Source organism: Scatophagus argus, chromosome 11 (assembly GCF_020382885.2).
Source record: "Scatophagus argus isolate fScaArg1 chromosome 11, fScaArg1.pri, whole genome shotgun sequence".
Lineage (NCBI taxonomy): Eukaryota > Metazoa > Chordata > Actinopteri > Scatophagidae > Scatophagus > Scatophagus argus.
Genome location: NC_058503.1, coordinates 13,205,779 through 13,218,365, shown reverse-complemented (window position 1 = coordinate 13,218,365; position 12,587 = coordinate 13,205,779). Strand labels below are relative to the sequence as shown.

The following is a 12,587-nucleotide window of genomic DNA, read 5'->3' as shown; positions in this document are numbered from 1 at the left end:
GATTCCATGGTGAAAGTAATTATTAAGTCATTTTGAAATTGATTTTTGCCAGTTCCAGTTTATTTCATTTTCATTTTTATACCAGTGTAAATAGAATCTTCTCAGGTTTTTGGTCACTGATAAGACAGAACAGCAATTTGAATTAACTATTAGTGTAGTTAATTGATTATTCAAAAACGAAAGGATTAAGAATAGTTGCAGTCCAAAATTACAAACACACCCAGCATGATGACATGCTCTGCACTTAAAAATCCAAATAATTTAACCTAAAACACTCAAGTCACACTTCATAATGATTAGTAACTTGTCCTCCCTGAATTCTCTTGCAGGTCTACAGATGGCAGTTAAGTTATGAATTCATAGAAATGTCACGCTCTGTTCTTTACACCTACTTGAGCACAGCTTAACAGTGGAAACCACCAGGAAAAGCAGCAGCATCATAGACTGACGCATCGTGTTTCTTGTCATTAGCCTGAGCCCTGTACTGTCTTTTGTCAGCAAATGCCGTTAACAGGCATTCAGAACGTAAGGCAAGTTTATGTAACGCCATTCAGACTCAAGGCAATTCAGAGTGCTTTAGAATGACACAGAAATACATTAAACAGAAGACGTTTTTAAAAAAAATGCATTTAAACGGTGCCAAGAACAAAAGCAAGTATAACTACTACTACTACAAGTATAACTTAGAAGAAGTTATGTATATGATTTATTGGAAAGCCACAGCAAACAATCACGATTTAAGCTTTGATTTTAAGGGGCCGACAGGAAGTTCGTTCCACAGGTGGGCATCATAGAAACTAAACCTTCACCGTGCTTTGTTTTAATTCTGGGAACAGTGAGTAAACTTGTCGCAGATCGCCCAAGGGGTCTGGATGCTTCGTGACATACGAGGAGATCAGAGACCTGTTTAGGTCCGAGACAATCCGGTGCTTTATGGACAAGTAATAAGGTTTTGAAATCATTTGCCATACAGGAAGAGCATTGATTTAAGAGCTGGTGTAATGTGCTCCTCTTTCTTGGTGTGAGCGAATACTCTGGCAGCAGCACTCTGTATGAGCTGCAGCTTGATTGATTTTTTGCTAAGACCTGTGAAGACAGCTGTACATTAGTCTAGCCTGCCGAAAATAAAACATAAGTAAAACACAAAAGGAAGTAAAACAAGTTTTTCTTTATCTTGTTGATAGAAATCATTTAGTTCTGGCTATATTTTTAATGTGGTAATAGGCTGATTTTGTAATTGTCTTTATGTGGTTGTTGAAATTTAGGTTCATAGCTGCACCAAGATTTGTGTCTTGAGCTGTAGGTTCTGAGGTTACGTGATTTAAAAGGATTGCGAGAATGCAAAATTTTCAGCTTTTCTGTTTCACCAGCTCTTTTAACCGTTTTTCAATTCAGCCCATAAAACATTTGCTATTTTCCTCACATTTCTCATTTTCCATGTTGCATATATGATAATGAAAAGAACACGTCTGAGTTTGTTCAGGACAGAGGTAGATCTGTCTCATGTGTGTCTCATGTTGGCAACGAATATGGACAAGAGCAAATGAAAAGAGTGTGCGAGTGATACGAGATCGTCTTGTGTTACGTTAGTTAAGAGGAAAGTAATAAAGCAAGTTATAAGGCAGATACATGCAGTTTGCATGACGTAGCTGAATAATATTTCCAAACTAAAATAGTCAGTTGCTGATTTCACACCGAGATTAGCCGTTTATTAACCATCAGATAATGTCCAGGCGTTCATATTCCCATATAAAAGTACGGAAAATGAAAAATGTTTGCAGGAAATTGGGAAGTTGATATCGATGAAATATGTGTCAGGATGAAGAAAATGAGAAACGTGGGGAGTTAGAAGGTCACCACAGGATTAATGTTGCAAAGTCATGTGAGGATAAACTTTTTCTTTTACTATCAATATAAATTGTAGTTAAGGTCATTCTTTAAACTTCTAACTTGAATAATATTCGTGATTAAGAGAACTGCCGGTATAGCTGATGGGTTAGTTTTGAGGGGGAGAGGGAATCATGGTGTGTTCCTGCTGCAGTGATTTATTCTCACTAGAAGATTAATTATCCTACATTTTTCTTAGTGTTTCAGTGGTATTCCATCACTTGTTCTCGTGCTCGTTGTCTGTTTGGGAGTCATTTTGTGTAAGCGCAGCATTGTTCAAATAGACATTTACAGAATGACCTTGTGCTGTCCTCTGGGAAGAGCACAGAACTGCTGTTAATTTACTCCACAGCGGGTCCAACAAATAAAACACAATTTCATTTCCTGTTGTTGGATACTCATATGGCTCAGTGGTTCTGTTTGACTTAGCTTTTGTGATTGATTTCCTCGTCGTGGAAGAGAATAGCACACATAATAATTGCATTCAGCAGAATGTGACCACTTCATTTGGCATCTGACCTTTGCTTTGAGGAAAAATCTCAAGAGTAGACTGAAATGAGTTACAGGGGAAAACCAAATACATCTTAGATTCTGCTTCTCTTTAAATTAGTCACTGACCGTGGTGTTTACAAAGCCTTAAAAGTCATAAACTGGAAAGATTTATGGGCATAGCAAATAGTTTAATCCTCTCCACTTGAAGCACCTCCAGTGTTACAAAGTTAAATTTTAATCAAAATATCTTTTAAAAAATATACCTGCAATGCCCTTTAGTGAAATAACGACTTATCTACTTTTCAAGGTACTTTTTTAAAGGACTAACAAGTACATAGTAGATGGCGTGGTTATATGCAGCCAAATTTTCAGCTCGAAATGAGGGTTTGGCAGCATGTCAATGTAAGTCATTTGTTTGGCAATTTAGTTACATTTATCTCATTTAAAAGGGAACATTTAAAGACATACTTATCTTTTTACATAAGACGACTTATAAATACAATAAAATGGGATTGTTTGCAGATAATACAGGTGCACAGATGATAAAACTTACATAATGTTGATGATGTTATGCCAACCGAGCTGCATCTACATTTTCATTTGTACAATCAGGTAAGCCGTCTGCTGATGCTGGGTGGAGCAAACGTGAATTACCGCACAGAGGTCCTGAACAACGCGCCGGTGCTTTGCGTTCAGTGTCACCTCGGGCACCAGGAAATTGCTTCCCTGCTGCTCGAGTTCGGGGCCAGCGTAGACGTGGTGTCTGAAAATGGCATGAACCCCCTCTGCTTCTCAGCTGCTGCAGGACACTTGGGACTAGTCATGCTGCTCTGCAAGCGGGGGGCCAAGGTGAAGAGCTAACAACCTTCCAGTTCTGTGCATGAATATGAGTTCGAAAAAAATAAAAACTTTGCATATTTCCCTTGTTTCAGGACAATAAAACTAACCGTTTTAAATTGTGTTTCCACTAGGTTGATCATGTAGATAAGAGTGGCCAGTGTGCACTGGTCCATGCTGCTCTTCGAGGACACTCAGAGATTATCCAGTACCTGCTGGAGCTGGAGTGGAGTGCTGAGGGGCAGCAGCAGGACTGCTCTCTGAAGAACAAAGCCCTGCAGCAGGCCTTGATAGCAGCTTCCAGCATGGGACACACACAGGTCTGACTGACACCGACACACTACGCTACGCGCAGTCAACCTTCACCAGCCCCCTTACAGATAAAAACAATGAATCTGCACGAGCCTGTGACAAAGAAACTATGTCCTCTTTATGAAACTGTATCTCGTTACATAAAGAGAAGCATTTGAAAGAACAAACTAAGCTTGCTTCAGAGCACTGCAATAATGTGCTCCACATTGAATTCTAACTACAACATCTTGACACATTTCTTTGTGTTTGTTGTGTGTAAGCACAGCAACTTTTTTCACAACTTCAGAGAGCAGGGGGAGATAAAATTTGAGCTCACCTTGTTCTCAGCGAAGATGTCTTTAAGTTTGAAGTGTTATTCGACCTTGTGTGTCTGAAAACAGGATTCAGGGATTGATCGCAGTTGTAGCGCCTTCATCTGCCCAGGTGCATTGTAGGCTTAAGGCTTATTTTGGCTTTCTCAATAGCTGGAATGGGATCCTGAGGCCCAGCTTAGAATAATAGAACTGGGCCAAGCTAAGCTGCCAGCCCACATGTAGAAGGAGAATCCGCTAAAGTCTTAAGTATAAATCAGATATGATTCAACTCAAATGACCTTATAGCAATGGTTCTCAAGGCTGCAGTGGTTAACTTATAATTACTTGCTCAGGCAGCAATATCACTTTTTTTCATTGTTATTCTGTTACAATATTAGCATGTTTTAAACCTCTTGAAGGTTTATTTGATGTCTTATGTAGGAACACAATTTTATTAATCTAAGTTTCTTTTTTTTTGGCAGGTTGTGAGGGGCTTGCTGGCGTTGAATAATGAGCATGCTGTGCAAATTGATAGCCACGACTCTCTGTGGGGAGAGACAGGTATGTTTTGCATTATGTGGCTCCCTGGTATCGTCGCTTGTTGTTTTCGCATTCTGGACCGCACTGCTGTAATTGCGTGCTGCAGTGGAAGGTCTTGTATGTCTCTTCTGCGCAGTAACGCTCTCTGTTTGATGTAGAGGTCGCTCATCCCGGATGTGTGCGCAGCTTTTGATGGCTGTTCCACGTTTTCCTGTGCTGTGCCTTCTGTTAAAAGCATTACTTATTGCAGGTCATGTGGGTTTCTACTCTTGGGTTTGGTCAACAAAATGCTTCCTTTGATTTTCATCCAACATGCCGCTGGATTTCAACTTTGTCCTCTTGGTAGTTAGTGTTAAGATACTGCCAACAACTTGGACATTTTGAAGATACCCTGCTGTGTGACCATTGCTGGTCATGTTTAGGTAATTGGTGTAGAATAACATATTGATGTTGAAAGCACGGATTTTCACTTGCTGTTGATATTACTTGATTTTTTTTTAATCTCGGAGAAGGTTTTTCAGATTGCTGATTAGTTTGTGGCTCTGCCTGATTAAAGCTGAGCGATGAGACAGAGTTTGCTTATCAGGAGTAGAGGTTGTGTAGCTGTTGCTAATGGCCTGCGGGAACCGTCTGTCGGGCCCTCTGGATTGGTCCATGCTGTGCAGACTTGTGCTGCTGATACATGTGCTGTATGTGGCTGTAGCTCTTCCAGTCATTTTCAGATGTGCCTTGTTTTCAGTTTTCAATTTAAGTAAAATTAAATAGATTCCTGACACAAATTATGTAAGTTTCTGACACTGGCGATGTTAGAGCTGAATGTCTTCAAATGTTGTGTCTCATCTTCAACGTGAGATTTTTGCTCTGAGAGTTTTGTGATCCAGAGCTATAAATGTTCAAATAGCACACCTTCTTATTTGACAACGGTGTTCGGTGCTTTTCATACTAGAATAGATTTTAAAAAAAACAGAATTTTAATAATAGCCTCTTTGTGTCTGTCTCACTTGTAAATCAGCAGGATTTAGCACTAAAAGTTTGGTACTACAGTAATGTAGGTCAGCCTATTAGTGGAGAGGATGTCCACAATGCGGTGAGCTGGTGCTTGTGCCCTGCTAAATGACTGCAGGACGTCTGACTGCAGTCAGAGTCTGTGTTCTGCTGCAATTGAAACACCTGTCGTCTGGTTGATGAAAACATAACACGTTTGTCCAAAGCTTTGGGTTGTATTACAAAACCTGATATGCAGCCTAGTTTCCATAAACGTCGGAGCCACCTGTAGCTCTTGCAGGTTTTCCCCCTCAGCTCCATTTCCATAGTGGATTTTAAATGGCTTGAACCTGTTTGCATCCAGCCAATATGAGCGGAGTCATGTTGGCTGGATGCAAACAACAGAAGTGATTAGCACTGAGCAACATATTAAATCTCGGTTTCATCTCAGTCCCCTCTTCTGCCATTCAGCATGCAGAATTAACAATCCAGCCTGGCAGAAACTGCACTCTGATGCAGAGAATATCAAAACTGACAAAGCTCCTGAAAAATCCCCTTTAAAACTGACCATTCATCATTGTCTCTGAAGCAATTCTCTGATAACAACCTGTCTCTGTAAACATTTACTTCGCATTTAAAATTCAGTGGAATATTATATCTCTATGCAAATGGCCCATTGTCTCCTGTGTTTAAATAGAGGCAGATTGGATTGTGCATCTGTGCAAGCTCCATCTTTTAAAATCCCCTCTTAGGATGCAAAATACTTCTGTGTTATGCAAAGAAAGGTGATTTAACTGCACAGAATTATCCTCATTGTTGTGAACACACAGCAGCAGGATTGGCTCAAGGCAAAGATCAACCATGTAGCAGCATCGTCTTTTGTAAATCATACATCATTATGCCTCCGTACCGTCAGGGCATCGTGTCTTCAGGTTGTCTCATAGTCGGTGGTCTCCACTGCTGTTGTGCAGTTTGATGGCAGTGGGCACAAATGAGCACCTGAAGCATCTTGTGTTATTCCTGTCTGCTCTGTTCCTTCCTGAATAGGGCTTCAGTGTTTTGAGTCCACTCTAGCTTTTCTTTTATTGATTTTGACCCAAAAGCACAAACGTATGAGTTCACCTTTCCCTGGATGACCTCCAGGAGAGGAAATAAAGAGGGTGATTAGATTTTGTTACACCGTGTGACAAACCTAATCAGTCCTCTACACTCTTCTGTAAAAACAGAATCTTACATCTTAAAGATAATTTCCATTTCACCAAATAAAAAAAGACATTGACATTTCTGATTTTGTGATATATTTCGTTGCGTCTACTGAGCACTTCTCTGTATGTTATTCTTGCCAGTTGTTGTCATGGTTTTGGACCTTTATGTCACTGTATGTTTGTCCTGACAGCTTTATTTTAAGCACTCCACAATACAGGAATTGACGGCTCTGGGAAGTGGTCTGCAGGCACTGGAGAAAGGTTGCCCGCTACAGTTAAGATGTCAAGAAATAAACTGTCGGTTTGCACTGCATAAAATTCACTTCCTCTGAATGAGGCTCTGCTATTATTTTCCTTTATATGTACAAAGAGTGCAAGTGCTCATGCTGTATAAAAAGAGCGCAGCAGGAGCTCGCCCATGCAGCTGTCTGTGGGTTTGTTCAGGTGCCTGGAGAAAAGATGTTCTTTATTCTCACATCAAATGACAAACACCTGCATGTGGAAACCAGCACTGCGTTTTCTGATAAGAAGATATTTCTCTATATATTTGTAGAAAAAAAAAAAATCTTCATTCAACCAAATATACTTGTAAACAATTCATTTCAGTGCGGTTCAATTTATTTATATAGTGCCAGATCACAACAGAAGTTGTCTCATGACACTTGGTCCAGACCAAACTTGTATTAAAAACTTTAATTAAAAGAGGAAGTTGAATATCGTACTTGCATAAACAAATGCTCCCTTCACGAGCTGCAGAAATGTTTTTTCATTTCCTTTCACTGATTTTTCTTTTCCATAGTGCAGAGCAGTTAAATGTGAAATAAAACTTTTCAGACAGTCAGGGAATAGAATTTAAGTACGCTTTTCGCTCGCATTTCTCATGTAATTTAGGTCCGCAGGCAAAACAATCTTGCCCTTTCACAGAAACAATCAGTGTCTCTGTGTTGATTTTTGTAAATTGCCTGCATCCTGTTGCTATTGACATTTTGTCAATTATTGACATCTTAATTGATTTGCTAATGGAGTTTTACCTTAAACAACGATAGCTGAAGGACAAATTGGAAAATCCCAAACTCTCTTTAGGAATGGTCATTTAGAGCCTTTTGTTGGTGTTGGTGATAAGTTTCCAGGTTGATAATCTGCAAAGCTTTGGTTAAAATGCCAGGTCACAAGCCCTTTGTTGTTGTTTGTGCATCTCAGGTTTCTCCAGCCTGGTGCTGCAGTAATGTCAGATAAGGACATTATTATGTGTTTACTTTGTAAATCTGTTTTTATCAGACACCGATTTAGAGTCTCCGCCCCAAGACGTTGTCAAAGCGACTTTGTAGGTGGGCTAAAGAAAGAGTTGAGAGAAAGGCTGATGAAAAGCTTAGAAAACATAAGATAAAATCAGCCAAGACTATTGATGATACTGAAGCAGAAAGCCAAAGTGAAACAAAATAAATGCTGGAAATATGAGCTCCTTGTCTGTAGAGCAGGAATGCTGAGATGCTCTCGTATCAAGAAAAATAATTGTGAGATTCCTCCGAAGAATAACTTCTGGGACTGGTCTGACTAAAAACAGGCTGTTGATATCATGTTTGACGTAACCCAGGACCGTCCCAGGAACGTCTCAGCCTAAGTTTAGCTGCTCGGTCATTGTTCTTTACCGTGCTGTGAGTGAGGAGATCCATATTTTGAGCAGATGGAGGGTGGGGTTGTTTGGCTCTGATGACTGTTCATCCAGATGGATGATGTCAGTCAGATATGGAGGCTCAGCGGCACCTTAAATCTCTGGGAGGTGAATTTGAGAGCAGAGCTGTGCTGATACTTACATTGGATCTCACTTTGTTTTGACAACCGGCGCTCATTTAAGACCGCTCCATCTGCTGCCATACATCAGCAGCTGCTGATTAACTGTAAGCGTTGAACATTTCAAGAATCTTTGTTTTCTTCTTCACAGCACCGGTTAATATTGGTTGTCTTCTGTTTTCTTTTTGTTAAAAATGAATCAGACAGTTAATTCCAGTCAATTGTGGTCTGAAAAAGATACAGTATAAACAAGAATGGGTGTTTGACTGAATTGTTTGACTTTGTTGTCTCATGTTTGCCTGCCAATGCATAAAATGACTGAATTCTCGTTTCTCTGTACAAGGCCTGGGGAGATTGAGGCAGGAATTTAATGATTTTTAATAGACATAAAATAATTGTGTGGTTTTAAACTCAATTAGCAATAAAGATTAGCCTGCATTTCTCTACTCATCTTTGCTCTGTGAAGAATCAGAGGGATTCTAGGATTGCAAACACTATTTATATCCGGGCCTTTTCCTTCGCACAAACTCGTGGGCTACTAAAGACCCAGGATGTTGCTAACGAACAGCAGAAGTCTCTGTGTACTGTGCATGTTATCAATCCTTACTCCTCTGTGGCTTACTGATGGTTTAAATTCCATTCACACAGCCTTACCATAACTTGTTCCTCTGTACAAACCTATAAAGAGACATAAGACCCGTATCACTCCTAACATCTGTGTGTGTGTGTGTGTGTGTGTGTGTCTCCATGCTCCTCTCCCTCCTTTCTGTAGCCTTGACAGCAGCAGCGGGCCGTGGGAAGATGGAAGTATGCAACTTCCTGTTGGAGCAGGGAGCGATGGTGCAGCAGGTCAACCGGCGGGGACTGTCTCCTCTATTCTGTGCCGTCAGACAGGGACACTGGCAGGTGAGACATGCTCCATGTCCCTCTGTATCCACAGGCACCACACTGCTTCAAACTACACCTGAACCTCAACATTTCTTCTGTTGTACAGTAAAGGTAAACTCCGGTCGAAGCCGTTTCCTGACAAGGTCCCCGCTAAATGAACAAGCTAAAGGCTTGTGCGAGCTCCGTGCATCTAGATGTGTTTTGACGTCTCTTTTTTGTTTCTTTCCTAGATCGCGGAGCTGCTCTTGCAGCATGGTGCCGACATTAACATCAGCGACAAGCAGGGCAGGACCCTGCTCATGGTGGCTGCCTGTGAGGGTCACCTGAGCACTGTGGAGTTTCTGCTTTCTAAAGGTGAGCCACAGCTACGTCCACCATCAGTCTCATTCACCAAGAAAATCACAAGGGCTGTGTGTGTGGCTGTGTGTTAATATGAGATGTTCAGCGACTGTTGTTGTTGTGTCTCGAAGGTGCGTCTTTGACTTCGATGGACAAGGAGGGACTGACACCTCTGAGCTGGGCATGTTTAAAAGGACATAAGAACGTAGTGCAGTTTTTGGTGGAGAAAGGTGGGGTCATCGACCACACGGACAAAAACGGACGAACTCCGCTGGACCTCGCTGCCTTCTATGGCGATGCAGAGATTGTAAGTGGAATCAGTTTGTTGACAATATCTCAATGCACACACACAACCGTTGTACTCACACTGATGCACAGAAACACCACACACTAACACCCTTCATTCAGCCTTAATGTAGAGCATCCATGTGCCATCATTGAACACACACCGTCCTGCGTTAGCTCTTGACTGTCAACACGTTGTTTGTGACGGTTTAAACCGATGAGGTGCTCTCATGCAGGTCCAGTATTTGGTGGAAAGAGGAGCAGTGATAGAGCATGTGGACTACAGTGGGATGAGGCCTCTGGACAGGGCCATAGGCTGCCGGAACACATCAGTGGTGGTGACTCTCCTGAAGAAAGGGGCCAAGCTGGGTAAACACACTTACTTTTCTTTTTTCTTAAGAGAAAGCCATACGATGAGCTGCAAGCTGCAAAATGTAGAACTTTGTATATATTTATGACCCACCGTACACGTGCGTAGCTTTGTGTGCGGATGGTCGGCGCGTAGAAACCGTCCGTGGTTCGCTGAGCTCTTTCACGTCTCAGCAGTTTGTTTTGTCTCTCAGTCGAGTTTGTTTGCTTGCTTGTTGCTACCAAGAATAAGTTCAGACTAATTTTGTGGAATGTTGTGGAAAAAACTTTTTTCCATTCCTGCTTTTCACTTACTGTTCAGTGTGTGTTTCTGTACGTGTGTGTGTGTGCTGCTTTGCTAAATTTAAGAATGTGACTTATCACCTAAATGACATTCATGGAGGGAGCTCTCAGGGTCTGAGGCTTATCTGCAAGGCGCTCTACCATATCAGAATGAATGAGAAAGAACTTTAAAATTTTCTTTTGGTACAGTTAACAGTCTGCATGCATTTACCTCTGAAAGTTACAAGGCCATAATTGCATAATATCACATTGCTCTTTCTGGCACGTATTTCCTTTCACTACAAATGACTCCTCTTGCTGTTGCATGACCTCTTCTCTCTTCACTTTCTCCCTCCTAACTCTTCTTAACTGCCTTCAATAAACTAAGGCTACAGAACGTCTCCTTACGATCGATCAGGTACAATCTTTAGGTAACTTTACCTTGTCCCAATTTCCAGAGAATACAGTGGCCTCGTGTTGCCAGCAGAAACAACAAAGTAACCCTCCTCTCTCGGCTTCTCTCCCCCCCCCCCCACAGGAAATGCTGCTTGGGCCATGGCTACCTCAAAGCCTGACATCCTGATCATTCTTCTTCAGAAGCTGATGGAGGAGGGAAACCTGCTTTACAAGGTAATGTGTCAACTGTAAAGGTCACTTTTTATATAATGAGTAAAAAAAAAGAGAAAGAAGAAGCAGCTCTGAACAATATAATTTAGTTCAGCATAATGATGATGTGATTGCCATCTTTTTCTAGCTCAGTTGAATGCAGGAAATGAGCAGATGTGCATGATGTTCTGTGCTGCTCACCAAAGGCATCGTGATTGATGCCTGACATTTAACAGACTGAGTTTTGTGGCTGAAAGGACAAATCAGGTGTTACGTGTGTGTGTGTGTGTAATTTGAGCTTGCCTGTGTGTTGTATGTGTGATTGATGAGAAGGGAGTGCTGGAGCCAGAGAACAGCTATTGTGGGAGTGTCTGGTGTATACATTGCCCTGCTTTTCTCCTCCATGTTTCCCTTCTGGTTCTGTCCTCTTCCTCACTGCATGTTTGCCCTCCATGTGTCCTCCAGAAAGGGAAGATGAAAGAGGCAGCCCAGAGGTACCAGTATGCCCTCAGGAAGTTTCCTAGAGAAGGCTTTGGCGATGACCTGAAGGCATTTAAAGACCTGAGGGTGTCTCTGTACCTCAATCTCTCCCGCTGTCGCAGGAAAACCAACGTAAGCCTCTCAGGAGACCCTTTTTTTTTCTTATCTTGTTCCTCAGCCAGTGCTGTATTTTTAGCCTGATCCTTTAATAACTCTAAATAAGGAACTTATTTTGTGAGTGTAATGAATGTCATTGGGGATTATTATGTATTCAATGAAAAACTGACTTTTTTTTTTTTCTAGAACTAACCCCAGTTGTTTTGAAATGTTATTGACAGAAAGATAAATCTGCGACTAGGAGTCCAGCATGTGAAATGATTTGAGCATGTGTGGGCGGGGTGGGCTTGTTAGTGTTCAGATGGTTACAGGGAGGAGGTGGGGAGAAAGCTACAAGCGTTACTGGACTGGCAGTGGACTCAATCTCCACAAATCTCCTTGTGAAATAATCTCAGTTCCCGCGTGTGCCAGCCTGTCTGCTCGCTGTAACTGTGCCGAGCGGTCGCGCCTCTTCCTGCTCGAGTTTTAACAGAACGACGGATTTAATGACTATTTGAGACAGGCTGGAAAGTTTAAAAATGACATGCAAAAGATGAAGAGTGCACTAATTTCTAAACTGTCTGTTTCCGAGTGATCGTTTCTCCAGACGAAGCTCTTCATAAAAGTTTGTTTACATAAGTCTTAGTCATTCGTCGAGCAGGAAGACCTGTAGCGAGCCAGCTGTTGATGTAATTACATGCCGCAAGCTAGCATGAGATATGAGTAAAATGAGAACCACGAGGTTGTCTGTTGTGCATTTCTAAAGTAACCACACCTGGGGTGCCTGCCAGGTACTATAACTGCACAGTGCTGGACAGATGTAGCATGGGTCTGAAAATACTCCTTGATGCTACAGACATAACCAGCAGCAAGGACAACACATGTATACTCTATATTTTAAAATGTTGATTTCTGTGATTAT

At 41.5% G+C, this 12,587-nt stretch overlaps 1 protein-coding gene across 3 annotated transcripts in view; it reads left to right on the top strand.

The window, feature by feature from the left end:
- tanc1b (tetratricopeptide repeat, ankyrin repeat and coiled-coil containing 1b) overlaps positions 1-12,587 on the top strand; it is a 96,654-nt gene that overhangs the window by 81,439 nt on the left and 2,628 nt on the right. For all 3 annotated transcript variants that reach the window (XM_046403470.1, XM_046403468.1, XM_046403467.1), the window contains 9 exons: positions 2,992-3,228; positions 3,351-3,536; positions 4,304-4,382; positions 9,114-9,247; positions 9,460-9,583; positions 9,700-9,875; positions 10,090-10,222; positions 11,022-11,113; positions 11,555-11,701. In XM_046403470.1, coding sequence (XP_046259426.1) covers positions 2,992-3,228; positions 3,351-3,536; positions 4,304-4,382; positions 9,114-9,247; positions 9,460-9,583; positions 9,700-9,875; positions 10,090-10,222; positions 11,022-11,113; positions 11,555-11,701 — 1,308 coding nt within the window. The remainder of the gene's footprint in view (positions 1-2,991; positions 3,229-3,350; positions 3,537-4,303; positions 4,383-9,113; positions 9,248-9,459; positions 9,584-9,699; positions 9,876-10,089; positions 10,223-11,021; positions 11,114-11,554; positions 11,702-12,587) is intronic.